At 40.2% G+C, this 27,560-nt stretch overlaps 1 protein-coding gene across 2 annotated transcripts in view; it reads right to left on the bottom strand.

The window, feature by feature from the left end:
• The window catches only part of GLI3 (GLI family zinc finger 3), a 189,262-nt gene that overhangs the window by 74,678 nt on the left and 87,024 nt on the right, over positions 1–27,560 (bottom strand). For both annotated transcript variants that reach the window (XM_066322818.1, XM_066322825.1), the window contains exon 3: positions 16,074–16,179. In XM_066322818.1, the coding sequence (XP_066178915.1) occupies positions 16,074–16,179 (106 nt within the window). The remainder of the gene's footprint in view (positions 1–16,073; positions 16,180–27,560) is intronic.

Raw genomic sequence — 27,560 nt, 5'->3', positions numbered from 1 at the left:
TAAGTCCTAATACAAAAAAACCCTCTTGATTTCCTGTATCATTTTCCATGTTTCAACACCTAGTGATTATTTTCTCACTTTTCCTCCAAAAGTCACACTGGAACTGTCGTCAGCAGAGGGAAATAAAGTCACAGAATCTGATTTGGTAGCAATCTTTCATTCAGTAGATACATGTTCAAATAAATCATGAGTGGGTCCATGCCTATGTAATTCACATAGAAGCTAGATCAGGTAGATACAGCTAAGGTAGACAGGCTCTGGTTTGGTTTCCATCATTTATCTGTTGTCTACCTTGTACAGGTTTGTTGTCTTCCTGATCCACTCTTTTCCCATCTTTAAAACTGTGGTAAAGCACTTGGAAAATGTTCAGTACCTACAGTGGGAAGGTCATATCAAGAGATCCTATGTTATGAACATGTTCTCACTGAGGCAAGGACAATGCCTTACAAACTGTGTGCAGTTCTGGTATGTAAATTCCTAAAATATACAAATAACCTCACTTGGGGTTAGAATAAAAAGTTTCTCCCACATAAAGTTTAACTGCATCACTGCAGGAAAAAAAAAAAAAAAAAGACACAAATCACTGTACAAGAGATGTTCATGGTTCAGGAAACGTGCATGGCAATTAAGCAATGACCGGCAGCTAAAGAATATTACTCTGGTTCCCCTTTCCTTCTTTGGCAAGTGTTACCATTATGCAGTTACAGTTAAAAATTGACTACATTAATCAAGCACTAAATTCTTGGTCAGTGACTGTATTCCTATTTTTCAGCTGACGGGCTGCCTGAACAGACCCAGGTTTTTTACATACACTGTCTGCTACTTATAAGACTTCATAAATAACTTGAACATCAGCTTATGGATTTCCTCAAGAATAGTTTAGGCCATCAAAAGCAATGAATATTCATTTCTGTTATTTAACAGAATGCTGTTTACATAAGGTCAGCTGTAACACTGATGATCTCCCGCCCATAGTAACACCTGTACTCACTACAGCAAGCACCTGCTGCTTCTGGTGATACAGTCTTGACTTGGGAGTCCTGACATACATTCCTTAAATGTGTATGCTGATACAGTTTTGACTGTTTAATTTCCTTCATTACAAAAACATGTAAATAATACTGTCTCCCAGTATTTCTCAAGTCAAGTGTTGACTCAAGTCAAGAGTCTTTTTGTTCTCTTCCTCACACTCGAGTAATCTCCCCTCAACAACCTGCCTTTCCTTTTCCTCTTCCTTCCATCCACTCACCACTGTTGCTCCCTCCTAGCACTGCTCTGAAACACTATCCCCTTGGCCTCTGCAATACAGAGCATCCCAGTTTTCTTCTCCTTTCTCCAAATCCTTCTCAGGATGCTGCAAAGAACTAAGTGACTAGGGGAGGATTATATGGATTTACTTGGCAATTTCTTTGCTTGTACAAAGGGCACAAACATACAGAAAAGTAACCAACAATAACTACTCCCTGCAAATGCCACTTGCCCATTATAGACTTTTACCAGAGGTTAGCTGGCAAATTTTGTGGCAGCTGTGCAAGCCTCCAAGTATCCAGCTGGTGCCCCTCCCAGGCAGAACAGCTCTGCCTCTGGCCACTTCATGGCCCGGTTTCAGGAAGCCAGAGCAAAGCTGTGAGACTGTAAATGGGGCAAAGGCACGAAACCCTGCTGAGGGAGAAGGGATAATCCCCAAGGCAAGGAAATAGCTGGGGCTGGTAAACCCTGAGGCCATCAGAGCTGACTCACCAGAACTTCATTTGCCAAAGAGGTCTGACTTTGAGCTCTCCCTGGCAGAGCTCCTTCTATTTGCACAACACTCAGCAGAGCTCCGATCCTGCACAGAGCTGTTGGACACTGCAGTAATGTAAACAGTTAATAGAAGTAATGCTATTGTGATTTCCATCGCTTGCTTCTGCTAGAGCCTTACCCAGGCACTGCCTTATTTTGCTCAGCTTGCACTGAACCATAAGTAAAGTAAGACCTTATACCTTAACAGGACAGCCCAACCTCAGTTCTGCTAAATTTTTCCTCCCCTGTCCAGCTGGTTCCAAGTTTACTGACCTGTAAATGTAATGTACCAACTTGTACATTAATGTGTGTGGATGATAATGTATCAATGTTGCATTTGATGCAGAAATCATCATCATGAATATATAAAACAGATGCACAGGACAAGAAAGTGTTATTTGAATAAGATTGCCACGGACCTCCACACACTATTTCCACTTCAAACTATGTTGTAGCACGAAGTGCAGCAGGAAAATCTAAAAGCTCTACAGCCAACTCATTATCTGTTGTTAGTAATAACAGACTGGGCAGCAAAATTAGCAGCCGCATTCCTACAGCAAACTTCTCTGCTCTGCAATTCTCCTCCAATGCCCTAAAGGTGGTCCCATTTTCTATTCAAATTTTAGCCTCCTCTAGGCTACAGGCAGAGCCTGCCATCCCTTCCAGTGTTTAACTAGAGGCAGCATCATATGAGTATGTGGACATATATAAATTTGGACTGCATTAATGTACTCCTTTCTTGCCTCCCTTGCCGCTCCTCTCCTCTCTCACAAAAGTGGGTCAAAGGAGTTTCAGGAGCTTTCTCACACTTAATGCTGTTAAGTCAGCTAATTAAATAAACATTTGTTTAACATTTGCTCCTATTTCACTAATGCACTGTGAGAATGAGAAGAATTTTATTCCTCTTCTTCCCCATCCTCCCCCTTCCTCAGGAGTGCCACTAGCTGTTATCGCAGTGACTAATGTGCTGTATATGGCCATTATAGTCCTCAACTCTGAAATTACACCCAGGATGAACGATAGGCTCTGCCTGTATGCTGATTGGAGTTGGATGATGATTGATTAGAAGAAAGTCAGACTACGTAGCCATGCAAAAAGAACTGCACTAAGCTACAAGCTTAAACACTAAAGAGCATTTCACCAGTGGCTTCAGAGCTATTAGATATTTTCATATGAACAACATTTCCCACATCCAGGTTAGAGCATTTTATCTTTATTCTTTCAAATACCGAAATTGCTTGGATAAGAGGGTTTTATATATTTTTATATTTTTTATATATATATATATATGTATTTATACGTATTTCTAAGAGTAGCCTGAACTTTTAGAGGAAATTGAAGAGGCTTTGTGTCAAGTACAGCTAAATCCAGCCTTTCTATATCATACCCCTGCTAGAAAATTACTGTGCAGATGATAAGGCTGAAAGATATAATAAAAAGTGACTCTACTCAATTTACACTGCAATATTGGTATGACTGAATATTTTTCATTCAAGTGACTGATAAAATCACTAAACTGTATTGCAGATAAATAAAGGAGGCTTCTGTCAAGAATAAACACCATTAATCATGAAGTCTCACCCTCTGAGTGGCTGTGCTACGCAACTGCACAAATGCACCATCACAAGTGGCATGTGACCCATTGCCTCCTTTCTCCCCCAGCTCCCCAGTGATACTGTCTTCTCAGAAAACTTTTCTGTTGCCTTTACAACATTTGGAAGCCCAGGAATGTCTTTTCCATTCATGTTTATTCACACCTGCAATTGAAATCTAAATTTTAGTGGCAATACATTCAGCTAAAAATTGAACCCATGCGACAAAGTGAAGCCATGCAGACTGTGGCTGCATTGCTGTAAATCTAGCATTATAGTGAAAAGCCTGTGTTTAAACTGGTGAGGATGAAGCCTTTACATTTCTAAAGCTGAAACAAGTAGGAAATTTTCCCCCCAAGCCTTCTTCCCATTTTCTTCCAAAGCCACATTTTCTAAGTGGTTTTATTACTTAGTTTTGCTATTTCCAAATAGGTGCTATGATTCTTTTTGAACACACAAATATAAAATTTCATAACATCATAAATCTACCTGAGTAGAATCTATGGGTCTCCTTTCAAAAAAGCAACTTGCATGCTAAAAAATGGACATGAGCTCAAAGATTTTCCCCAGCAAAAGCACAGTCATACAAAAAGAAAAACAGACAACTTAGCTAACCTTTTTGTAACCTGTTTTAGAGCAAGTGATGATTCAATAGTGGCCATATTATTAAGCCAGAATGAAGCAGTGCCCTACACACTAATGAGGTTAAAAAATGTAGTTAGTCTTCATGTTAAAGGCACTTAGGAAGCAGCCTGCTTGGCAAAGACCAACTGTGTGTTGGAGCAGAGGACTAATCACACAGGCAGGAATCAAATCGACTGGAAGAATTAGGAGACTTGCGGCCCCGAGGAATGTAATTCATGCAGAAAAGCAGTTGTCAGAGCGAGGCCAGGGAACTGTGTGGGAAGAAACCAAAATAAACAGCTCAACAAAGAAAACAAAGACGCTCGAATAGTGGCTTTTCTAATGCTTGAGTACACTGAAACTTCAGTGGGCATATATGACAAAAAATCATCAAAGACAACCTCTATAAAAGTAACATACTGGTGAATTATGAACCGGTTCAAAAACACTCAGAAAATGCCTGAATGTCTTTAAAAATAACCCTGATGTTGCTGTGCAGGACAGAGAAAGTACACATACATCCATGCATGCATGTCTGGGAGAAGAAGAAAAACAACCAAATGGTGCAAAGCTAAAAGAGAAATGGTTTCCACAATTACTCCTCATTTCTCTCTCTACCGTTCACAGATAAGAAGAGGACGCAGTCTGCATGCAGAGTGCTCCTGCCTGTGCGAAGCAACACTCTCCATGGAAAAACAGCATTGCTAATTAGGATCCACTCCCACAGCATGAGGACCAGATTACTGCATCCACCAGGGGGATTATCTGACCGGAAGGAAAAGCTTGAGGCTTGTCCTAAATCTCAAAAAACTCATGTGCAACTCATGGGAAGTTGTTCTTGTAATGAGTATGACCCATGACAGTAAAGTTAAATTTTGAAATCAACTGATACATGAATTTCACAAATACTTTGTTCTCTTGCAAACCAGTATTTCTAATTAATGTGTTATTACTCTCATTATTTAATGGCTTTTTTTATTTTTAGAGAATGAAGCTTTCATCATTTTTAGTACTTTGGAACCTTTCTCCTCATGTCATTCATTCACTTATGATTTTTCTAAACCCTCCCTACTTCAAACTCAAGAATGCTAAGCACACTGTTGTTCCAGTAAATTTTAGCTTCTCTTCCTCCCTTAACTCCTTCCTCCCACTAAGGCAGGTGCTCCTTCTCCAGAAAAGCTTCTCACATTATCTCAAGTGAACACTGTCCTCAGCATCTGTGCTGTGAAACACCCTTTTCCCAAATTCAAAACCAAACCAAAACAAACCCTTTTATTTCCAGTGCCTAGTGTAAGTCACGTTCACAATATTACAAAACTGGGATATGGGGAAGAAAGAAATCTTTTCTTTAATTCTTTTATACAATAAAACAATAACTTCACTGTTTAAAACAAAACCAAGTTGGCAACAACAAAAGAGAAATTCAGGGACTCTGTATTTCTCCTGTTGTACTTGCTACCCATATTTGGTTGTGAAGGGAACATTTGACTAAAATTCTAACTTTCCCAGAATATAGTCCTGACAAAACAGTGATGTGAAGGTTCAGCGTTAATAATTTCTGTTCAGGTATGGTTGGATTTGCTTTCAACCTCTGTACTAACATCAACAGACAGCTCAAAATTGATATTCAAAGGGATTAGTGACTGTTACTGAACAGAATATCAGCTAGCATTTCTCATCTAAAAGTACATGCAGCAGGAAAAAAAATAGATTATACAAATCTACAGAAACTCCTGAATAAAATTTTACATATATACATTTCTGTATAAAATACACGGATTGTTTTCTGAAAGGCACTCTCCCCTCCTTCCCCTGGACAAATAAATGATTTGCAAAAGAAAAGCCATTTTGAGAGTGCACCTGAGTGACAATATCAGATGTACAGTACACATTTATGCTGTACCCGGGACTGGAGTCAAGTGGTGACCTTATGAAAACATGACTTCCAAGCTGCTCCCACTCTCCAAACACCTTCACAAACAGCAGGTGTGCAAGTCACAGATCAGCACCAACAATCATCAGGGCAGTAGGATTCACAGACATATGAAGCACCACTTACATCAAAGGTGAATGCTGCTAAGGTACAAGGAGGGAAGAAGGATATTCTGCTAACAGCCCCTCCTTGTATTTTCTCTGCCGGTATGGAAGGTGCAGGTATGGGAGCTGGCTGAGGTGCAATTAGAGAAGATCAGGAAAACGCTTAGTTCTCATGCCAGGCTGAGAAGTCTGGTCTCCACCAGGCCAGCTTTTTGATCCTGCAAGCACTGAAAGCCATTCTGCTGCTACGGAGTCCAGAGAACAAGTTAGTCCTAACAAATGGTAAATATATAATGCCTGGAACACTATAGCCATCAAAAGAAACAAGAGATAAAGTCCTCACACTGCTAGTCTTGTTCTAATGTGTGAAGAACTGGAGTTAAGAAACATTTCCTGGGTAAGGCTGTAACTTTGAACAACAAGCATAAAGGAAATTAATATTCTGGCTTAATACTTTTTTTGAAAAGCAGTAAATTAAGTTTTGAAATCTTTGAGGTAAATGCATTATCTATATGCTGGAAGCATTATTTGTTCTCCAAACAGAGTAGGTGTGTAAAGGAAATCCCTAAGGGGAATAACTTGGCCAGCTTGGAACACACCTGCACAAGTTACACATTTGCTCCCTCAGCATCTCTGCAATTCAATCTAATCACAGGAGTAGAAACAGAGTTCCCAGAGAAGGTGTCAGGACAGAGGCCTGCTGTCCAAGGAACATGCAAGGCAAACGAAGACAGAGGCAGGCTACACAAGCTTTCTTGATACTGTCTTGATGATATACGCTGATAGTGATCTTCCAGGGCAAAGCAGAGCACACCTGATTGCCCCCGGTCATTCAGCTACTGCTCTCTCTGCCAAATCTGTCTACAATGTTGTTAAATGGGACTATTTGCGTTGGTGGCCTCTATAAACTGGACTAGACTATCAATCTTTTCTTCCATGGACCAGTGGAAAAAGCATGATAAATCTAGGCTGAATTTCAAAAGGAGATACAGCACTGAAAGATGTGTGTCTTTAAAGAGATAGCCACTTAAATCTGATATGTTTAGAAATTCTCCCTTATGTGAAATACTCCCTGATTTTCTGTTGATCCTTAACACCAATGGTCACAACACCTCATAAATAATGCTTTCAAGAAGGTGATAGTTTAGTTCGTTCTTTCAGAAGCTTTGTACTCCTGACTCATGGGCTGCAGGATGTTTTGTCTCTGTGTCTGACCTCTGCAGAGTCTCCAGAAAATTGCCAAAGCACCTATAAGGCCCACTGTGAATGGAGTCATAATCTACTGTAAATTCAGACCCACACACTCGGTGCAGGAAGGGATTAAGCACCTGCTCTTCAGTGGCAACTTCACAGGGCCCAGCTTCAATGTAAATGTTACTCTGAACTAAGGTCCCAAGCCATTTCTTGGTCATGCATCCTAAAAGCAAAAACCAAACAAATTCTTCTTTCAATTGTTTCCTCTATTGATCAGTAACATCAGTCATCAATGATAGCTCAGCCCTGGCCCAAGCTGCACTGTTGAAACTCCCACTGAACACAAAACACAATCCTTTCAGTGAAATTAAGGTACTGTTGGGGTTTTTTCCTAGCATCACAGAACACAGAATATGCAAGGGACAGCTAGTAAGTCTCCTACATCTTAGAAGCACAGCTTCAACAGCCTATGTTCTGCTAGAGATATGTAAACAAATACAGACTTATACACACACACACACACACATGTATATATATATAAAAAATACAGTGGGATGAGTAGGTGGTGCCAAAATGGGAAACAAGGTGTTAATTTAACCTCTGTTTTTTCATCTTTTGGGAAAGAAAAAGTCTCAACTACATTCAGTCCATACTCCAAGATTCTAGAACTTGATGTCTTTGTTGGGGGAGGGTGGAGTTTAAATCAGGGAAAGATTGTGTTAGAGTGTGATGAAGATGCTCTGTGTTCCTACAACACATCCTGCTCATCATTCACATTTCTTGGAGTTTATACCTACTCAAACTTTAGGGAACATCCAACTCACAACACAGGAATCTCACATGTACACTTTAAAAAAAGAAAGAAAAAAAAAAAAAAAAAGAAAGAAAAATCCCCACTAAGACTGTAACGTTTCAGCTCTCTTTGAAGCAAGATTTAACATGAGTGGAAGAACTGTACTGAAAAAAAAGGAGGCTGTCACAGTCCAGTACCTCACAGGCTACTGCAACAAGTTTGACAGCAGCCTCTATAGAGTTGGCTTGCTTCTGGTTCACTGCACGTGAATACCACAGTCAATATCTGCTCACTCGACTAATACTGCTGACTACAGCACAAAGAACACAGGAATTTTGTCCAAGAAACCACAGGCTCAGAGCCTTTGAATGTGCACTATATTTAGAGCTTGCATTCTTTGCAGCTGATAACAGACTGAGATAATATAAATTTCAAGCAGCAGAACTCAAGCACTGCAGCTATTCTATATATTTTTGTTTAAATGTTAAATTAAGGTAATGATCCACATGGTCTCAAAGGTTTTGCCATTGAACATTTTTTCTAAGCACTTTGTTAATGTTTTTCCTCTTATTTTCCACCTCCCTCAGACTCTGAGTAGCTCCTTGCATTAGTTTTAACTGCAGAGATCTAAAATTACTCAGTCCATGACAAATGTAAGCAAAGATATTCACCCTCTTATTTAAAGAGGATGCACGTGCACACGCACACGCACACAAATTCGCACACTTTTATACGCATCTGCCCACACCACAGCAAACACCCCAACAGCTTGAAATCATGTCTATTTATTCCTCAGTCTACAGAAAAATGTTACATAGAACAGTGACCTGAGGCATAACTTTGCTGGCCATTCTTTTTGCCTCCATCATCCCTTAATTCACACTGGTTTGAAAGTCCGCCTTAGGCAACCACTTCTCACTGGCAGCCAAGAATCCATCTAAGGACTGTTAACTGCCCAGATGGGGTAAATCATCTAAGTGGCGGGGCTGATAGACACCTTGCTGCTGATAAACCTTGGAACTGCTCCTCTGCAACAGCATAATCCATAAAAACCTCCTTAAGAATCCCTTTCGCTGGACTGGGCTCCACCAGACAAACACGTTCCTCTCTCTGTCTCAGGTGGGGATAAGACAACCAATCACCTTTAGACCATCAGAGGAGTCTTCCAAGGGCTTTTACCAATTTTTCCTTCCCCTGTGTCACATCAGTAGGATGCCCTGTGTGTTGTTGCTACTCCAGAGTGCTGAAGAGAGGCGGTCAGCCAGCTGCCAGCCGCTGGAGGCATGTGTTGCTCACTTAGGGCTGGGGGCTGCTGCCACTCGAGTGCTTTTCTCAACATTAAAAAAAAAAAAAAAAAAAAAAAAAAAAAAAACCAAAGATCTGGGGAAACTTTCTACCAAGGATCTTAAACAAAACAAACCATTACATTTTACAAGCTTCTCCTTCGATGTTAAAAATCTCACCAAAATTTTCCTCTAATTTTTCCATTGCTGCAGCTTCCCCAGACAGCCTGAAATCAAGCTGGCTGTATGAAAAGAACAAAGAGCCTCTGTTAGTGCAGTATTTATCTGCTGCTATTGTTTCTCCTTTATAAATCTGTAGTTCCTTGGCATTACAATTAGCTACTCCAGAGAAAATTATTATGTCACAAAGTATTATCCACCACAGAAACAGATGAATGATGTGAACCAAATGTAATCTGGTGCTTAGAGGCAATTCTGTTGACTTTCATGTAAACGTGCTGGCTTAAAACGGGGATGGATTTTAGCAGTGAATCCTTATTTGATCTAGAATTTATTTCTCAGCAGAAATTAAATGAGATAGCTTTTTTTAAATACTGCTTTTTCCTAGAAGGGAGAGAGCAAATCAGCGAGAAATATATAAGAGTTGAATTGACAGTGCAGGAACTCCTGACTGCAGCTTACCTAAACAAATTAATGTAACTGAACTTACGTAAAACAGCTATATCAGAAATATTTAGCTATTTTTATTCATGTTTTAACCTACTTTTTTTTTCTTTAAAATGTAGCTCAGAATCAAAAACTTAAGAGAAAGACTTATCCTTTTTTTCTGCAATTCAATATATGCCACTTCTAATTTGCTCTTCAAACTTTTCGCAGTTTCAGATAGTTTTTAAAAACAGTCTGTTTCTAAAGGTAACTCTGCAAGCATTACAAAGCTTACAAAGGAGAATTTATGATCTGGAAATCTTAAGGTAAATACCACTAAACAAGAATGAACAGCTGAACAAAACACTGATCCACTATTTTAAACAATGCAAAACTATACACTAAGATATCACAGTTTTGGCCTATTCCCAAGCTTTGTAAAAGGTCCGGCACTGAATGAAAACTATCTGCTGAAGTTTATGTGTGGGCATCTGGTCCTGGTATTTTACTTCCCTGAATACAGCTAAGAAAAGAGAGATACACACTGCTTGCAGAGCCTACAATACGCATATCTGTGGCACATAACAAATTCTGACTCTTAACGAGTCACTAGACCATGCTGATTCCTTCTCAGAGACTTGCTATAAAAATCCTCCAGGCTATTAGCAGCTGCTTATTCTTCATGCTGCACTTCACTTCCAGGGACAGATTTCTTGGGGTGTTTCCCATTTAATACAAGATTTCTTCCTGTTTAAAGAAAATACTTTCACGGATGATTTTGGAAAGCTGTAACTACAGTCATCTTTTCATGTCCCAAGAGCTTCCCAGTCTTTCTTCTTTGATGGCTCCTGGCTAAACCATAAAACCCATTCCAAGTCTTAAAGTAATTAAAGTCAGTTCAATGAGTGATGTTTTTCATGCTGGGTGGGGCTCTCCTTCCCACTGAGAAAGGATCAATGAATGCTCTGACAAGCTGACAAACTCCTTGCCAAGTCTACAGCTTAGAGGTACACTGAGGTAAAGCAGCAGGTGAAAGATTTAAGAGGTTTAAACACTCAGATTTTAAAAAATAAGTTAGAGCTTAGAAATGAAAATGAAAAGAAAAATCACAATGTCAGCAACAAGGCTGGGAAAACGTAAACATCCTATCAAATGTGTGGCTAGCAGTTTCTCTCATAATCGAGCAAACGTTTTAATCTTCTCACATTTGGGCATCCCTTTTTTTCTGCATGGTCCAAAATAGAACGATGAGGAAAACTGTGTCTGGGCCTGACTTTGCTACTCTTTCCACCCCTGTATAACTGATGTGTGCATAAACCAGGTATGAAATAACATACCCTAGAATCACTAGACTCGGACTCCCTTTTTATCAACTTGGAGCTGACTGCAAACAAAATATGCTTTGGTTTAGTACCAGAGCACTGAGAAAGTTTAAAATATCTGTTTAAGGTATTCATGTTAGGCACATGCATGGTTATCTGCACGTGCATCATTTCAGTGCGTAAGACTGCCAAACTTGCTAGTCTCAATCAGCAGTTAGGAAAAAAAACAAAAGGAGCTTGGAATACCGTTGATCCTAGGAAGCTAAAATACACCAGTTATACCTTGCAACTTCCTCCTGGCAAAGGCAGCCTCCCCCAAGTGTAAGCATATGGGTAGCATCAGTGCACCTTCCCTTAGATTTACCTGCTCACTCTTCCTTATGTGTAGTCTTGAGCTAAGCTAAAAGGAGATAGCAACAGAAAGAGATGGAGACTAAATGGATGAATGTTTTGAACATTCATGATGCATCTTGTAATACATTCAGCCCTGAAATTTTAACTTTCCGCTAGCGTCCTGCAACACGTGCATTTACCACTCTGAGATGTACACAAGCCACTGCCCCAGAGCCATTCCTGATATTGCCACCTGACTGTTGTCTCCTGTCTCATCTCTGCAGGAGCGTATTCTCTCCACAGCCACAGTAACAGCGCCTGAAAATATCCGGATAGGTCACCTCCAAAGGCTGTCCAGCTCAACTTTGAAATGAAAGCATACTGGGAAAAATCTACTGATGCAACTTGCTTCAAGCATGAGAATGAATGAATGAATGGCCAAGAACAGTAGCTTTCCAAATCGCTGAATTTAAATCCATCAGTAGAATTTTGCCTCTGCCTTAGGAGCTTTTGTTTTTAATTAGTGAGTAAAAAACTCTCATCCTGGCTAAGATTTTAAAAGTTCTGGGACTATAAAGTTAATTACACTTGCACTGTCATAAAAATAGACAAGACACTCTTCTTCTTCTTAGCAGTTCACTGCTAAGAACTCTCATTCCAAACAAAGACATGAAGCAACTGGAAGAGTTAGCCAGTAATAAATTTGTGATTTGGATCTTGAAGAAAAATAGCATACTCATGGTATTAACTTCAAATAAGCACCCTCATTAGTGGCATGATTTTGAATCACTGCACACCAACCAGAGAAGGCATCAAACTCTAATGGATGACCTAGCAGATGTCAAGGACCAAAACATAGATAAGCTTCAGCTCCTCCTTTAAAACCATACTTTAGAAATCAATTTTGGAAATCAGGAAAGAGCTGAACAAAAACAACAAAGAAAAACAAAGCAAGGAATGCAATTACTAGAGCCATGCTTCTTCTGGCTTGTTTGAATCATATGGTATTTATCACATAATCTAAACTCCTTGTTTAATGTAAAGCAGCAAAACTGAATTACAGTTACTGGATTTTTTAAACTGAATTTCAGAAAATGAAATAATAAAAGGAAAACACAAGCTCCAGCCTCAATTCTGCCATTCATCCATTGCCACTGAAGAACAACTCAAGTTTCATACATCTTCCTGAAGTATAAACCAAAGCTGTACTGTAGAAATTCCAAGATAACTACACAGTCCTAACAGGTTTTGGTAACACAAAGTGACACATTTCAGTACATATTCATAAGGGTTGAGGGTTATTATTGGGCTGTAATTGCAGTTGTTTCTAACACCTAATAAGCCATGGCTGGAGAAACAAAGGCAGGTTAATTTGTGATTTCCTCTACTCATTCAGAGGCAAATTAAGTGTCAAACAGCTAATACAGAACATATTTCATTTTATGAGATTTTAATTTAATTCTGCACCATATTGTTGATGCCTTAATGTAGGGTGGTTTATCTAAGAGGAAGAGCAATTTATAAACCTCTTTCAATTGAAATCTCTAATGATAGGATACGATAGCATAATTACAGCAATGCCTGCTAGTCCTACTATACATAAGCATCTGTCAGCAATTCCATCATAAATATAAACCCTTAATTTTAGGGTTTATAACTCAAATTATAAAATTTGGCTCCAGGCTGAGATTTGAGATGCAACAGTTCTGACCATCAGCAATTAAACTGTGAGAATCACACATATAAATACATACACTTTTTTTAGATCTGCAAGTATGTAAGAGCCCTGTAACATCTTTAAAATTCCTGCTTTCTTTTTTCTTTTTCACTTGGCTAGTGTTCAAAACTATGTGCAGACACTGTAGGTAGCATGTAGACAAGGCCTTCCACACATTTTTTCTGCACTTGTATTATACCTTAACTAATTCCACTAAGGCTTGACAGGTTCTGGAACATACTTCAAGGAGCTTGGATAACTAAAATCATGCCTTTTTTAAGATTTTATTTTTAATTTATATTTCATACACACATTTGAGAGTACTATAAAGCTGAGGAGAAAACCACTCATACAATGAAGTCATTGTTGAAGCTGCAGGTAAACATTTGCTTCCTAACTGGTTTCTTGCCATTTTCTTGCAGAATTCTCCAATATCTTTTCAATCCAGCTCTTTCTTCCTATTTTTAATGGGTGCTAGAACAGCCGTTCAAGTAATGGCTCGAAATGATCCCAGGTGATCCTAAGTGCTACTCAAACCAGGCTTTGTAAAACTTGCAAGAAAACCAATGGGTGCCTACCTCACGTATATGTACTTTAATGTTAATTTTCCTGAAATCTGCAAAAGCATGACAAACCCAAATATCTATAAAGAAGCTGAAATCCAAATGATTTTTTAAAGTTGGTTAACTGCCTATTTATATTTAATAACACCAACTATAACAGCTCCAAGGGTCCACTACAGCTCATCATTCCAACCGTGACATAAACCAAATGAGCAAAAGAATCAAAAGAAGTTAATGGAGAAAAATGGCCAATATCAAGGAAATTTTGAGTTTAAAGCTTGGGCTGATATCAGAGTATATTTCTAAAGCAGCTGCCTGCAGTTGTCACATCTGGCTAAGATCTCCTTGACTCTGCAGGGCCCAGCTGAATCACCACCTAATCAGGGAGCAGGGGTGCACAGCACAGAGCAGGGCACCTTTTCATGGAAGGAGAATGATTTCTGGGGTCAGAGGAACTACCTCTGAATGCCGGACAAGGTATGAAAGAGGTATTTCCAGTGTCTTTTGGGGCTCTCGGAAATCTTGGCACTGAGAGCAATGTAGACTGCTAGTCCTGATTTCCCACTGTCACCCAAAGCAGGTGACAGTGGTCTACCCACCCAAAAGCCCTGCTGCAGGCTTGGGGCGCCATACTATGGACTGGGTTCATGGGATTGAGGCTCCAGGGAGGACTCAGTTCAGCAAATGCAGTCAGGAAGGGTCCCTTATGGCACAGACTTCCAGAAGCCTCTTCCAAGCTGGTAGGCAGTACTCGTGTCTTGGATGACGGTCCTCTGCTGATGCAGGTTAGAACTCCCTACCCCATCCGCCCAATACAAAGAGAAAGACTAATTCTCCACTAGCTTCAGCATGAGCAGGATCATCTCCCCCAGCTCCCAAAAACATCCATGTAGAATATTGACTGCACTACAAAATCTAGGATGACCCTGTAATGACTGTCTGAGCCTGCCATCTTCAGCTTACAACAGTATTTAGCAGCAAATTTAAGCATGTATTTGAGTGTACTTTATTATGTGGTAAATTGTGGTATAAGTGGTGATGCATCTGAGGAACCCTAAAGAATAAATCACAAATTTCTGTGCTCTCTCTATAAATACCCACTTTTCCTCTAATGCCCAAGAAGACTGCAACACAGATTTATTACTTACCTCCAGGCAAATCTGCTCTGAAATTACAATTCCGTAATAGAAGACTGACCAAAAAAAAAACCTGTTAGTAAAATATTGTGTGTGTACTTGGGCATGTAGTTAGGATTGTTAATATCAATTAATTCTGCTCACAGAGGAGGACTTCTTTTAAAACAACTTCATTTTTCTTCTGCATATATGTAATTACACAGCTGTAACTAATAGCCATAGAAAAGCAATCTGCCATCTAAACAACTAGCATTATTCTTCAAAGTATTACTTCTGCTTTTCTTCTTGTATTTTCTCAGTGTGAGAGGTGATTAGTAGATATGATTAAATGTATATATCAAGCCTTTTAGTGAACTACCAAGCCTAGCTTTTCGGCTCCCTTGTAAATGGCATTTAGCAGTTTTCTGGACACATCTACTGGTTTATTCTGCAATGCTGCTACCCATCTCCCCATATGGAATAAGATAAAATTTATTTCTATAGGATTTCACCACTACCATCCTTTTCTAATGCATGTTATCACTGGTATTCATTTCTTTTATCTTTGTGTAAACCATGTGCTCTATCACATTTGCCATTTTGTTTGGGTGACATTCCCATCAATCAACCGATTGCCTATATGCGCACACAACAGGGACTAAGAAAATTTACCAAAAATTTCATTATGCTTCCTAGCAGTCACTAGGGGAAAAAACCCAACCTTTCGGTTGTTTTGTAAACAAACCCCTGGCATGAAAGGAAACCTTAGCTATGAAGAATACCAAGCTTAATACAGATTAAATACATGTTTATCCGGCTGTATTTCACAGGGTTTAGCACTTTTTAATTTAGCCTTTACAGAATGACATAATACAGAATAAATGTCAGCAAAACACATAAGTAACCTTTGCCAGCTACCTATTACAACAGGAATTCCTCAAGCACCAGTATGGGTTTTGCTTTATGAACAGATAACCTCAATGCTTTCCAAAAGTAAATCTCACACTCTGGCAAGACTGGAAAAGTGCTCCAGGTACATGGTTTCAAGCATTGCAAAGGTTCATGTATTTGTCCACTCATTCAAGAAGCAAGAGGGAACACTGAATACTCACACATGCAGAGGAGGAATGGGAGATGGTTCATAATGGTAGCGTCCCTCATGATGTCTCGCATCAATTGGTACAGGAGGGTGGAATGCTGGAAAAAGGTGAGGAGGATCTGAAAAAACAAGCGAGGTTCCCAGATCTGATTATCTCCAATGATTCTTTAAAAACAACATTCATAAAGACAGAATAGATACTGAAAAACATGTGTTAAGAGTGCCACAACTTAGGGGTCACAATCTCCTTCACTGCTGCTGATAGTCAGGTCTGTCTGACAGGAGGATTTGGCCCAGTGTTTGCATGAATATATATTTACTAATTTTAATATTCTCTTTTTGTAGCTTAAATGGAATGGGGCATTAAAAAAGTCTTTAATAAATAATTATGTACCCATATGCGAAGCATCAGATCAAAAGGACCATCATGGCTTTCTTTCATAAGCATTTCTGATTTATTTATTTTGTATTAAAACAAGGAAAAAAAAAAAAAAAAAAACCAGGACGGAAAGCCTAAGCAGAGAATACAATGCAATAAAAAAGTACATCCTCAGAGATGTATGCACAGTCCTACAACAGAATGCCAAACTGAAGTGAAATGCTGAGAAATATAGATAAAACTGGAATAAATCAGACAACGATGTTCAAAGGCAAATGTGACAGGGAAAGGCCATATTGGAGATGTTTAAGCGCACGACACTAATGGCTGAACCTGGACGAACGTGTGTGAGGACAGAGGGACTCCTATCATACCCAGCTCTTAAAAAGGAAGGGTGCTTTCTTTGTCCCCATGACTGGACACCCAGGGACTCATGGCTGCAGTAAGCTTCCCTGCTCTATCTCCTCCATGGCTTTCAAAGGATGGGGGATTTTGGAGCTGTCAGAACTCCTGTTCCCCGCTGTTTCTGGAGAGCCTCAGAGACAGGCTGGCAAAAGGGGGACTGCGCCCCTGACACCCCCATGGGCTCTGCCCTGAGGAGTGACAAACCTCCCTGCCCTCCCCACAGCTTCTGCAGCCAGACTGCCTCCTAGCTTTGAGGGGCACAGTTCACACACACCACAGGTCTCCTCACCAGCACACCGCTGTCATCTGTGTGCCTCAAAACGTTACAGTGCTGCTCACCACTGCCTCCCAAACACTCACAATTCCAGCAAGCACCTCCAGCGGTACGAAACAAACTGATCCTGCACAATCATTACCCAATTGCCTCTCTGGATGATGTCATGTGTTTATCTGTCACCAAAGGCTGGGAAGTACAGACATTAGGTCACGTCATGGGTTTAATAAAATGCTTCCAGAAAAAAAGAAAACTTCAATCGTGTACTGACAGTAAAATTAATTCTACTTCAGGTTTGCCCACCAACTCTTGAAGGTATCTTTTCTTTTATATTTCCCACCTTTCCTACTCAGCAAAATGTAAACCTCCTCTTTGACTATGATATTTGTGAAAGCCCTTCCCTGGTTCCAACTAGAGATGGTTAAAAAAATAAAAGGGTTTTTCCTCATCATATTTCAAGAAGTTGAGTTGCTTTATTATTGTGTTTTGAATTGAGAGAAGAATGAGAGGAACATACCCCACTGCCATGAGGGAATACACACAGGGGATGAAGGGGAAATAATTTCTAAGGAAATATTCCCAGTACCTCAAGAAAGCCTGGTAACATCCGACAGAGACTGTCCAGTTACACGGCTTGATTTTGTGAAAGGCATCAGCATGTGATTAACCACAGCACGCTTCAGCCATTTACTGACTTAAGCACCATAAATGAAAAATAATCGTGGCTTATGATGTAAGCTGGGACCTAAAACTCACGATATTTTTTATTCTGGTTTTGCTGCACCAACTGGACCTTGGTGTGCCATCTGTTATGAGATTCACTCCCCATGCCAAGCACTCACGGTCTTCAGTAGAGGCAAAAAAATGGCTCACAGACGATTGGGAACACACTTGTCATTGTCTGAATCGAGGATGCTTGCTGCAAACTCCTGAAACCCACTCCCCAGCAGACACAAAGGCAAAGGGAAAAGGGACATGGGAAGTGTGTTTTAGCACATCTCCCCGCCTGCCTTCTTCCCTGCTAAACTGGTATTTGAGTACAGCAGCATAAGCAAAAGGGAGTAGGTTTCAAAGAAGATGTCTAGTATTTCACAATACAAAGTATGTCACCATTTTTTCAGCAAAAAAGGAAGTCACTCACACCCTTGTAAACGCACAGGCAAATCCTTCTCTGCCCTATGCGTCTCCTTCAAAGAGTGGGTCTGGAGATCACTGGTAAGACCATAGAGATTTTGCTACTCATATTCATGTCAGACAAGATACGGTTCACCTGGACAAAACATGAAATTCCACTCAGGATACCAAGCCTCCTCACTGTCCCACTCTCACCCAGCCTGAGTGTCTATCCATTAAAAGCAATCCTAGTAATTATGTAGTGAAACATCTTTTGACCCTCCTCAATGTCTAATTTACTTTCCACTGAGAAACGGAAACTCAGTATTAAACCACCCAAAAAAAGGTATTTTTCTCTGTGAGGCATATGCAGTGGAGATCATCAACAAGTTTTATTTATGCATGGGCTATAAATCTCCAGGAACATCTTTTTGAGTACTCTCACATTAAGCTCCTTTGTATATCTTGGTTGCATCTTATTTGTAGTTTCCATCTGGGAAACAGCCGTACTCCATCATGGCACACGGAGCTGTCTCTGTCAGGCCTGAGCCGTCCAGAGCAGAGCTGCGTATCAAACCCCAACATAATTACCCATCTCACAGTTTATTATTTGCACATGAGCAATACAGCTGTTGAACATCATAACTCAAGTGTAGCCATCTCTTGTTGCAACCCTTAAGAAAAACCACATGATGACTTTTCCAAAGTCAGGCTAAAACTGCTGAAGCAGAATAAAGTGCCACTAAACCTGGCTACCTCCTATTTATCATACAATTTCCTGACTGATGGTTCCACAAACCAGCTGCTAAGTGCTGTGTACTCTACTGTCAGCAGACTAACATGCTAAATGGGAGACAGGGAGAATAATGTACAGAACTACAGAACTGGTGAAGTCAATTTTACAGATGGAAATCAAATCTTGCCGTGTTGGGTCAGCCCTCAGCAGAATAGTAGCTAGTAAATTCTATGTGCTTGGGGGCCCAAGACCACTCACTTTGAAAAACACTCAATATTTATATGGAAAGACTCTGAGATCAGAGAGCTGCCAAAGCACCCATCATCCAGGGCTTCACTTGGATTTCACTTGAAATGGCATAAAATATAATCAGTTGACGTGTATTTATATGGAAATAGATAGTATGTTTACAAATCAGTAATTGAGGCTGTAGCCAGTTTCACATTGACTTTTCATATCCCACCTAGTAACTATTTCACTAAAGGCACCATCACAATATTAATGGCACATTCAGCCACAATTATTGATACTATAGGTAAGTAAAAAACTGAGTGAGACTAGTCAGGCTAGAATTGAATCTGAACCTATCCGACCCACAGCTGTTTGTGTGAGATGTTTTACCTACCTATAAAAACGGGGAAATCTCAGTGTCAAAGACAGGATAGCTGCTCTGACTGTGTTTTCATTAATTCATTTAAACTGTGAGGAAGAAAACAACCTTCAGCAAGGAGAAACTCCTCTCATAAAAACAAATTGACAAAATCTAACTTCATATTCTGCTACGGAAATTACCTTTTTAAAAACTCTGGATAAGATACAAACTTACAGAGTATGCCAGGCAGTTTTCTCACAGACATTCAAATGAAACTGTGAATTCTTGAGCCAATGACATCCTTGCAGAGACTGATGTAAGTGTACAGTACAGGGACTGATGCTGCTGGCTGTATATTTGCATCCCTCAGCTTCAACTCACTAGAAGTTCCTGACTCTGTTCATAAAATCCACTGCTTCAAAAACTTGTAAGGCCATGCCAAAGCAACGGAAATATATTTGAAGACATTGCTCACTCACTGCTGAGTTTGGTAGCTGTTGCTGCATTCTGAATTCTCTGCTGTGTACTACTCTAAGCTTTCTTCAGATGGTCTCCTGCATCCTGCACACCTAGCTTTGAGGAATCTCCTTTAAGGGGTCTCCTTAAAACAAAGTGAGAGACACAACTGCCTGTAATGCTACAAACTCACTGATTTATCACTGTGAGATCTTCTGGAAAATACATCAATTTATGCTGACTTTCTGTTGTGTAAAATCTGCCTTCTTATTTCACCTTTAAGAATCATTCTTACCTTCTTGAAGAAGTGAATAGGATCATTTCTCTCCAATTACAATCATCCTCATACAGGAAAAAAAGACCTACTCTTGTTCTCTGAAAGTCGACACCTAAGTCTCTGCTGCAGCATCAAGAGAAAGAAACTGGGAGAAAGGACAGGTATGTATGATCCTTGATGCTGAACAGCAAATGTGAATTGAAGTCTGACGAGATGCAATTCACAGCAAGACTTGTTGGAAAGAGGGATGATGCCAGCTGGCTCAAAGGTGCTGTGCAAAACCCTGAGATGACAGCAGAAGGGTTAGGTAGCTATGAAGCTCGTTGAAGTTCGTTATAACTTTTCTATACATTCTGTAGTTTCTCAAATAAGCTTCACTTAGGGGATTACTACATTTGGAAAGGTCGGCTGTAATGGTGATACTAGTAAATCACTCTGCCCTCAGCTAGCTGACTTGCTCAAACACCTTGTGATTCCTGCCAAAGACTTGAGGGAGACAGCTGCTGAAATGATAGGCTGCATTTTTCAGCACATCAAGAAAACATCTGTCCCGCAGAAGATGCCTGCACTGGCTTGAACTCACCCAGCATGGCCCCGATGTCTGCACCTGTGTCACGAGGTTAGGGCCAAGAAAACAGAGATCCCCAATCCAACACAGGAAGCCCTCATTATGCTTCAGCACATTTGTCCTTAGGACAATCAGTTCACCAAATTACATGGCAGAGCTGAGCCACATGCAAACTTCTCTCAGATACAATCTCAGCTGAGGTGAAATCTCCTTCCTGCTTAAATCCATTACAGTTTTGATGCTGAACAACAGTACCAAGCTTTCACACCAGATGTAACAGATACACTATGATGCAAAATATAGCCTCCCTGTTAATGTCTTTTCAATATGCAGAACAGTTTTGAAGAGTTTGCCAGCAAATTTCTACACTTCCTTTGGTTCACAAGCTGATCACCGGATGAGAATTTTCTAATATTCAGCTTTGCAGAGTCCCTAAGGGCACCAATGTTTCTTCACATACATTTGCTTCAACTGATCTGAACTTAATGGTATTGCCAGGTTTTATGGCAAGAATTAGGTTCTTAGTTGCCAAGCAAAGATCTTATTTTGGATTTCTGTTTAATTACAGCTTGCATTAGAGCTCAGTAAGAGCACATGTTGTCTCTGAGGGTTTTTTTTAGCTCTCTTTCAATAAGGGGTGATTTATGTTTTCTACATCTGCTTATACAGAAGCTTTAATCAGGAAGAAAAAATGACTGAGCCACAGCTACACGTGAATGTATGCACTTAACTGTGCACTTTGAAGAGTTTCCCTATGGTGACTGGGGCTGCTGCTTAAAGCATGGCTGGTTGCCATCTGAAGCACTGCTTGTTTGCAGGCTGATCTGCTGCCATGCTACAGACAGTTATCTCAGGATGCTTTTCTGTGTCTGCGTGCACACACACACTTCCAACGTGGCAACAGCTGCATTGACATGGATGCAGCTAACTCACCATCTGACTCCACAGAGAAGGAGATTATAAATAGGAAAAGGGAAAGCCATGGCGAAGCTGGAAAAAAAGTCAAGTAAGTGTAAAAAGCCAAGAAACAGGCAGAAGGAAATTGAGAGAAAGAATTTTTAAGGGGCAAGTCCTCTCCATTTCAGTAGCACTAAATGTTAATTGTGGTAACATACAGTAGATGTAACACATTTAGAGAACAGACAATTTTCCATTGGCTCATTTCCCTTCCATGTGTCTGTGTCTGTGTATATTAATGATGATCAAACTTCCCCTTTCTATCCTCTGCTAGTGCTCACAGAGCCAATGTACTGATCCTAAAACGAAACCACAGGAGTTCCAGGCCAAGCCTCACAAACCAGAGCAGAGCTCCAGCTCTTGTTATGGCTGAAAATTAATTTCTATCTTTGCAAAAACAGAACCTAAGACTTTGGAGCATCTTAGATTCCTGTCATCTATTTTAATACTTTCAGTTTGTAAATCTAAACACCTTGTGGGAACATGTTTTATTGTTAGCAGTTCCGCAACAACCGTTACACCAAACACTTGAGGGAGAAGCGGTTATCCTTGTGTTGGAATAAAAGTTGCTGGAACTGGTTTCATCAGCTGGCACTGAGAGATGTTTTAATATGCCAGATTTGCTGCAGGTATTGGCTAAATAACTGCTGGATTGATTTCAGTTTGAACACTTTATTATTATTATTTCAAGTCAATGCAACTCTGCCGTCTAAGGAGCAGGACTGCCTTCTGGAATACTAACTAAACTTTCTCAAGTCCATTCAACAGACTCCAGTGCTCACTGCCATTTGTCCAGCCAGACATAAAGAAAGAAAGGGAAAAAAAAAAAAAAAAAAAAAAAACCACCCAAAAAAACACCAACCATAAAAAACCCCAACATGTAGTAAGAGACAGACGCTCAGAGTAATAAATATATTGCATGTACAAAACATCTTGAACAGAAAAGCCTCCAATTCTTTCAGAACATAATTTATGATTCATCACAGCCTAGTGACTTGCAAATGACTGTTTTCACTGTGATAGATGAACTGGTAGGTGAAGAAAGAACTCCTTGTGCTGCCCTGATCAAGCAGCCATGAACTTGCCTGGTGAGTAGGGTGGGAAAAGCAGTGCTGCTCCACAACCCTCTTGGGATACACTTTTAAGAGAACGAGAGCCAAGTCAGCCCATCAGCCCAGTTTGCCCAAGAACAAACAGCAGATTGGTGGAAATGCATCAGTAATATCCTGCCTTCCACCCAGGGAACACTAGGTGCTTCATGTTACAAGTAAACTTAAAAAACTAGCATGAAGGAGAGCACAACTGCATATACCCAGCACCTGTACATTGGCCCATGTTCTCAGGATAAGAGGATGATAAGCCCCAGTACCCTATTACTTAGAGGTATAATTGCTTCATCTAACACAGCTGGTTCTCGGTACAGCTCAGCTCATCTTTTTCATAACCTCTGGATCACATGCAGCATTTCTTTAAAAACTTAATAATGTGGTTTCCGCAAGAAAATGACAAATTGCCCTCTGCCAGGAAGCTGACAAAAGAGATCCCTCCCTCTTCTACCTCCAAAGAATGTGCAGTAATAAAATAATTCAGCTTCTGCTTTGCAACACAGTTGCAGTCTTGCTGTTCCTGCTCCTAGCTTCTCATGCCACCATGTGTCAGTGCAGCCTTCCCCGCGTCAAAATCCATCCCTAAAAATTCTGAAAATCAAAATGAGCAACCATCTTTAACTCTCAAGAATCACAGACAAGTGGTTTTAACCAGCTGCTATGGAATGCTTCCCACCTTGTATTACACATGTATGAAGGATCACATCCTCAGTATATCCTCCTCTGCAAGCAGCAAGTAACCAGATCCATAACCACAATATACACCAAAATAATTTGTACCTATCTAAATTTTCATGTCCGTTTCTGTAGCACACTGCAAATTCCAGTGGTTGAAGGTGAGCTACAATGTGGAAATTCAGGAAATTACAAGATTACAAACAAAATAAATCCTGATCTACACTGGTGAGAACTAAAGAAGAAATCTCACACCAAGACTTTCAATTCCAAAGAATTTCTAAGCAGAAGTTTAATGTGGACTTCGTGAACAGCAGGAAGGAGGTGCTGCCACAGATTAGCTTGGTTATTCTCTAATGCTCAACACAGTTTAAAGAATGCATCTGAATGTCCTGGTATCAGCTATGAAGGATATCAGATATGAAGGACACATAAACTTAGCAATAACAAATATCTGTAAGATGCAGAGGTAAATGTGGCTAAGGAAATGCAACAAAAATCTATAAACTGGCAGAGGAGGGGACTCGAAATACCCATGTATTGCTGCTGATTTGATGTGGGAACAAATGAAGACAAGCTAGGTAATTCAACAAGCTTTGGTGACATTCTTAGACATTTATAAGCAGCAGTGAGTCAGTCTGCAAACATTATTTGTTTGAACATGGTTTGGAGACTTGTGTGCTTTTCTGTGTAGCAGAATCAAGTTCAAAAGCTATTTAAAAGGCCAAACCTCAAACAGCTGGGTATCAGTATAGCACAGGGAAAATCACTGTAGCTGAATAGATTTTCAGCAGCTGAAGGCCTGGACCACAGTGTGAAATACTTGGAAATAGATAATACTTAGCAGCTTTGATGAGCATTTTATGGCATGATAAGAATTAGAGAGTAAAATGTATAATTAGAACAATTCTGTCTATTTTTATACATTAAAACGATGGGATGCACAATCAGATGAACACTCTGAGAGATTTCTTTTCCCTAGTGTTCAACCTGACTTTTTAAAATTTCATCCATATATTCATAATTATTTAGCTTCTCTCTGTATCATCCTTAGAAATCACTCTCCTTCTGAGGTGTTTACAATCTTCAAGCTCTTGCAGATAAGCAGACAGTTATTACATGTGTTGTCAGGCTACTTAATAATACATATTTATTGCAACCTTTAATCTCTCTGTCCATATTCTAAATTAATCACGGTGACTTGTTTCTGCTTTCTGTGTTTCTTACAGCTTGGGTTATCATCCCTGCAGTCTTGGGCATCAGGTTTTCATGTAGGCTGATGCTGTTTAGGAGGAGGAAGCCTTAGAAACTTATAATAGAAATAACTCATTTCTGAAAATTTCCTTTTCCAAAAAATATGTATTTAGTCTCAAAAACATTATCTTTCATTTTTCCACTATGAGAGAAACTATGAGTTTCATTCATTATGTGGCAGTGACCTTACCTACCATTTCTAGGGGACTGCTGGTGAAGCAGGCACTGCTCAAGTCAAATAAAGTCAATGTAAACCAACTCTTAGTTATTACTTCTTGACATTCCTAAATATTTGATTTAAGCTGTTTTCTTCATCTCTGTTCTCTCACCTTCCCTCACCTTCTTAAAGAGTTCTTCCTCTGTATTTCATTATTATCTTACTTTTTGTTTCAGATCATTACTGAAGATGGAAAGCACAGTGAGTTCCCTGAATTTGCCCTATTGACATTTATTCAGAGTGCTCACTCAGACTATTTTTGAGATGTCATATTGTCGATATCCCAATCAATCTTAGTTACTTTTACAAGCCAAAATTCGAGGAAAATATTTCTAACATAAAGGGCCATAGTTAAATTTTGTCTCTTCCTTGAGCCACAGCCTGGTCACTGTTAACAGAGAGACACCCTTTCTGAGACACTCTAAACCTCTTCAGTGAAAAGGCCCAATAAAGAGCTAAAATGACAGAATTTTATTAACTCCCCATTATTTCTTCTAAAAATAGTGGCTCAATTGCCTGAAACTGCTTGTTCTTTTACTAATCTCTCTTGGCTTTTGTTAATGATCTTTTATTACGTTCATTTTTTCTTTACAACTTCTCTGTTTCCCACTACTCAAACACAGGATGACAGTAACATCTTTAGATAAAACTACACTTTTATTATTATTTTTAGGACTTCTGTTCAGATTTAGGATTCTCCAATTCCTCTTCCTCACCAAAGGACATTCTCTCTATGGGAAAGTATGGAAGTTCCTCTTAAAGTCTCATCAACACTTTCATCCTCTCTCGTGTTCTCTGCAGATGTAGTGGCAGGATCTGACATACACTTCTCTTGCTTTGGAAACAAAGTGCTGCTTACCCAAAGTGGCCAACCCTTCACATCAACCACTTAAAGCTGGCACTGCTGCTGAAAAACAAGAAGAAGGGCACATATATCTGAGCACACTTATTTAAATGCACAAATCAAAAATGGACAACCTCAGCTTAATTAATACTTATGGTCCTTACACCGATGAAGATAGCCCCGAGTCAGTAGTGTGTCCCCACATCAGAGGTGCAGAGCAGGGGCACACAGCTGCAGAGGGCACCTGGCTGCAGAACCAGCTGCACCATCTCCTGAGGTCTTCTGCCTGCACTGTGTCCTACTGCCACCAGCAGCATTGCCATGACTCGTGGTAGGTCCAGCTTCACCAGTGAGGAAAAATACTCCCACTAATGAGAGAACATCAAAAAATGGAAGAAGAGAGACCTGAACAGGCAGAAGCATAAAAATGCAGTACTAAACAAAGCAGCCTATGGCATTAGCAAAGATTTTTCTGCGTAGCAACAACACAAAAGCAAAGCCATCAGGACAGTTTCTATCTTTACATCCCCTGTCTACAGTACCTACTGCAACAGGGCCCCAGTCTCTGACTGAGCTTCCTGGAACTACCATAGGAAATGGTATAGTATACCCAGGTATACTGAGTATAACAGTATAGCTTTTTCCAGCTTCCAATCTAGGCAGACCAGGAAAAAAATCTGCCTGTGCACAGCCACAGTCTTCAGCTTGGTGACTGAGGGACAAGACAGGAGAAAATGTAGAATTATGTTGAACACAAACCCACAATTATGAGAGAAGAGGCAAAGAACTGTTCTTCTGGCCACCCAAACAGGTAAGGGGGCACTGAAGGGGAGGCTGCTTTGCATTCCTCTCTACCTAGAGGAGAAGCCAGGGGTGATACAAGGAGACAAAAGGAGCCTGAACAGAGGAAAGATGGCCAAACGAGGCACGGCCATTCCCTGGCACACAGCCAAGTGGCTCGGGAGGCTATGGACACAGGAGGTTTGAATGGCCTCAAGGGGAAAGTCACAGAAAAAAGCGTAGTAAAGATCTGAAAGGGCTGAAACCATAGGACGAAGGAATTCCTCAAGTGAAAATTTTGTGAAACTGACAGAGGAGCAAAGGAGAGAGTCACCTGTGAAGTTCTTACATCAACCCCATGGCATCTGCTTTTGGTTATTGTTTGGAAAGGACACCGGACACGCCAATACAGTCCCTCATACTCTGGGCACTCCTGCCAAGATCCCCAAGGCAACCTCCTTTCTCTGACACTCAGCCAGCATATCACCAATGTCTGCCCATGACCAAGCACTGCAGGATTTCAGCTTCTGATATAATCACGAAGATATCCCCAGCCTGTAAAAGCCCATCTTTCAGCTCCATGTTTGCAATGCATAAAAGAGGTGGAATTAAAAGTAACTTAAGATGTCTGTCTCCTGTCCACCAAGACAATCCTCTCTTCCACATTTCTGTGTGGAGTCCAGATGCAACCAAGCTATAAGAAAACAGGGGACTTCGTTTACACTTCAGCAGAAGAAGGAAAGAAAAGTTTTCTTCAGTCCCACCCTCTGGCAATCTTGGACCTTTTCCAATGCATTAAGCATCAGTTTCACACCAGTGAAGTGTTTGATGCTCTACTAAATGCAGTGGCAGTGATAGAGGTATACT

This window comes from Sylvia atricapilla, chromosome 1 (genome assembly GCF_009819655.1).
Source record: "Sylvia atricapilla isolate bSylAtr1 chromosome 1, bSylAtr1.pri, whole genome shotgun sequence".
Taxonomy (NCBI): Eukaryota; Metazoa; Chordata; class Aves; order Passeriformes; family Sylviidae; genus Sylvia; species Sylvia atricapilla.
The sequence above is the reverse complement of the archived record's forward strand: the minus strand, read 5'-3'. Positions and strand labels throughout refer to the sequence as shown.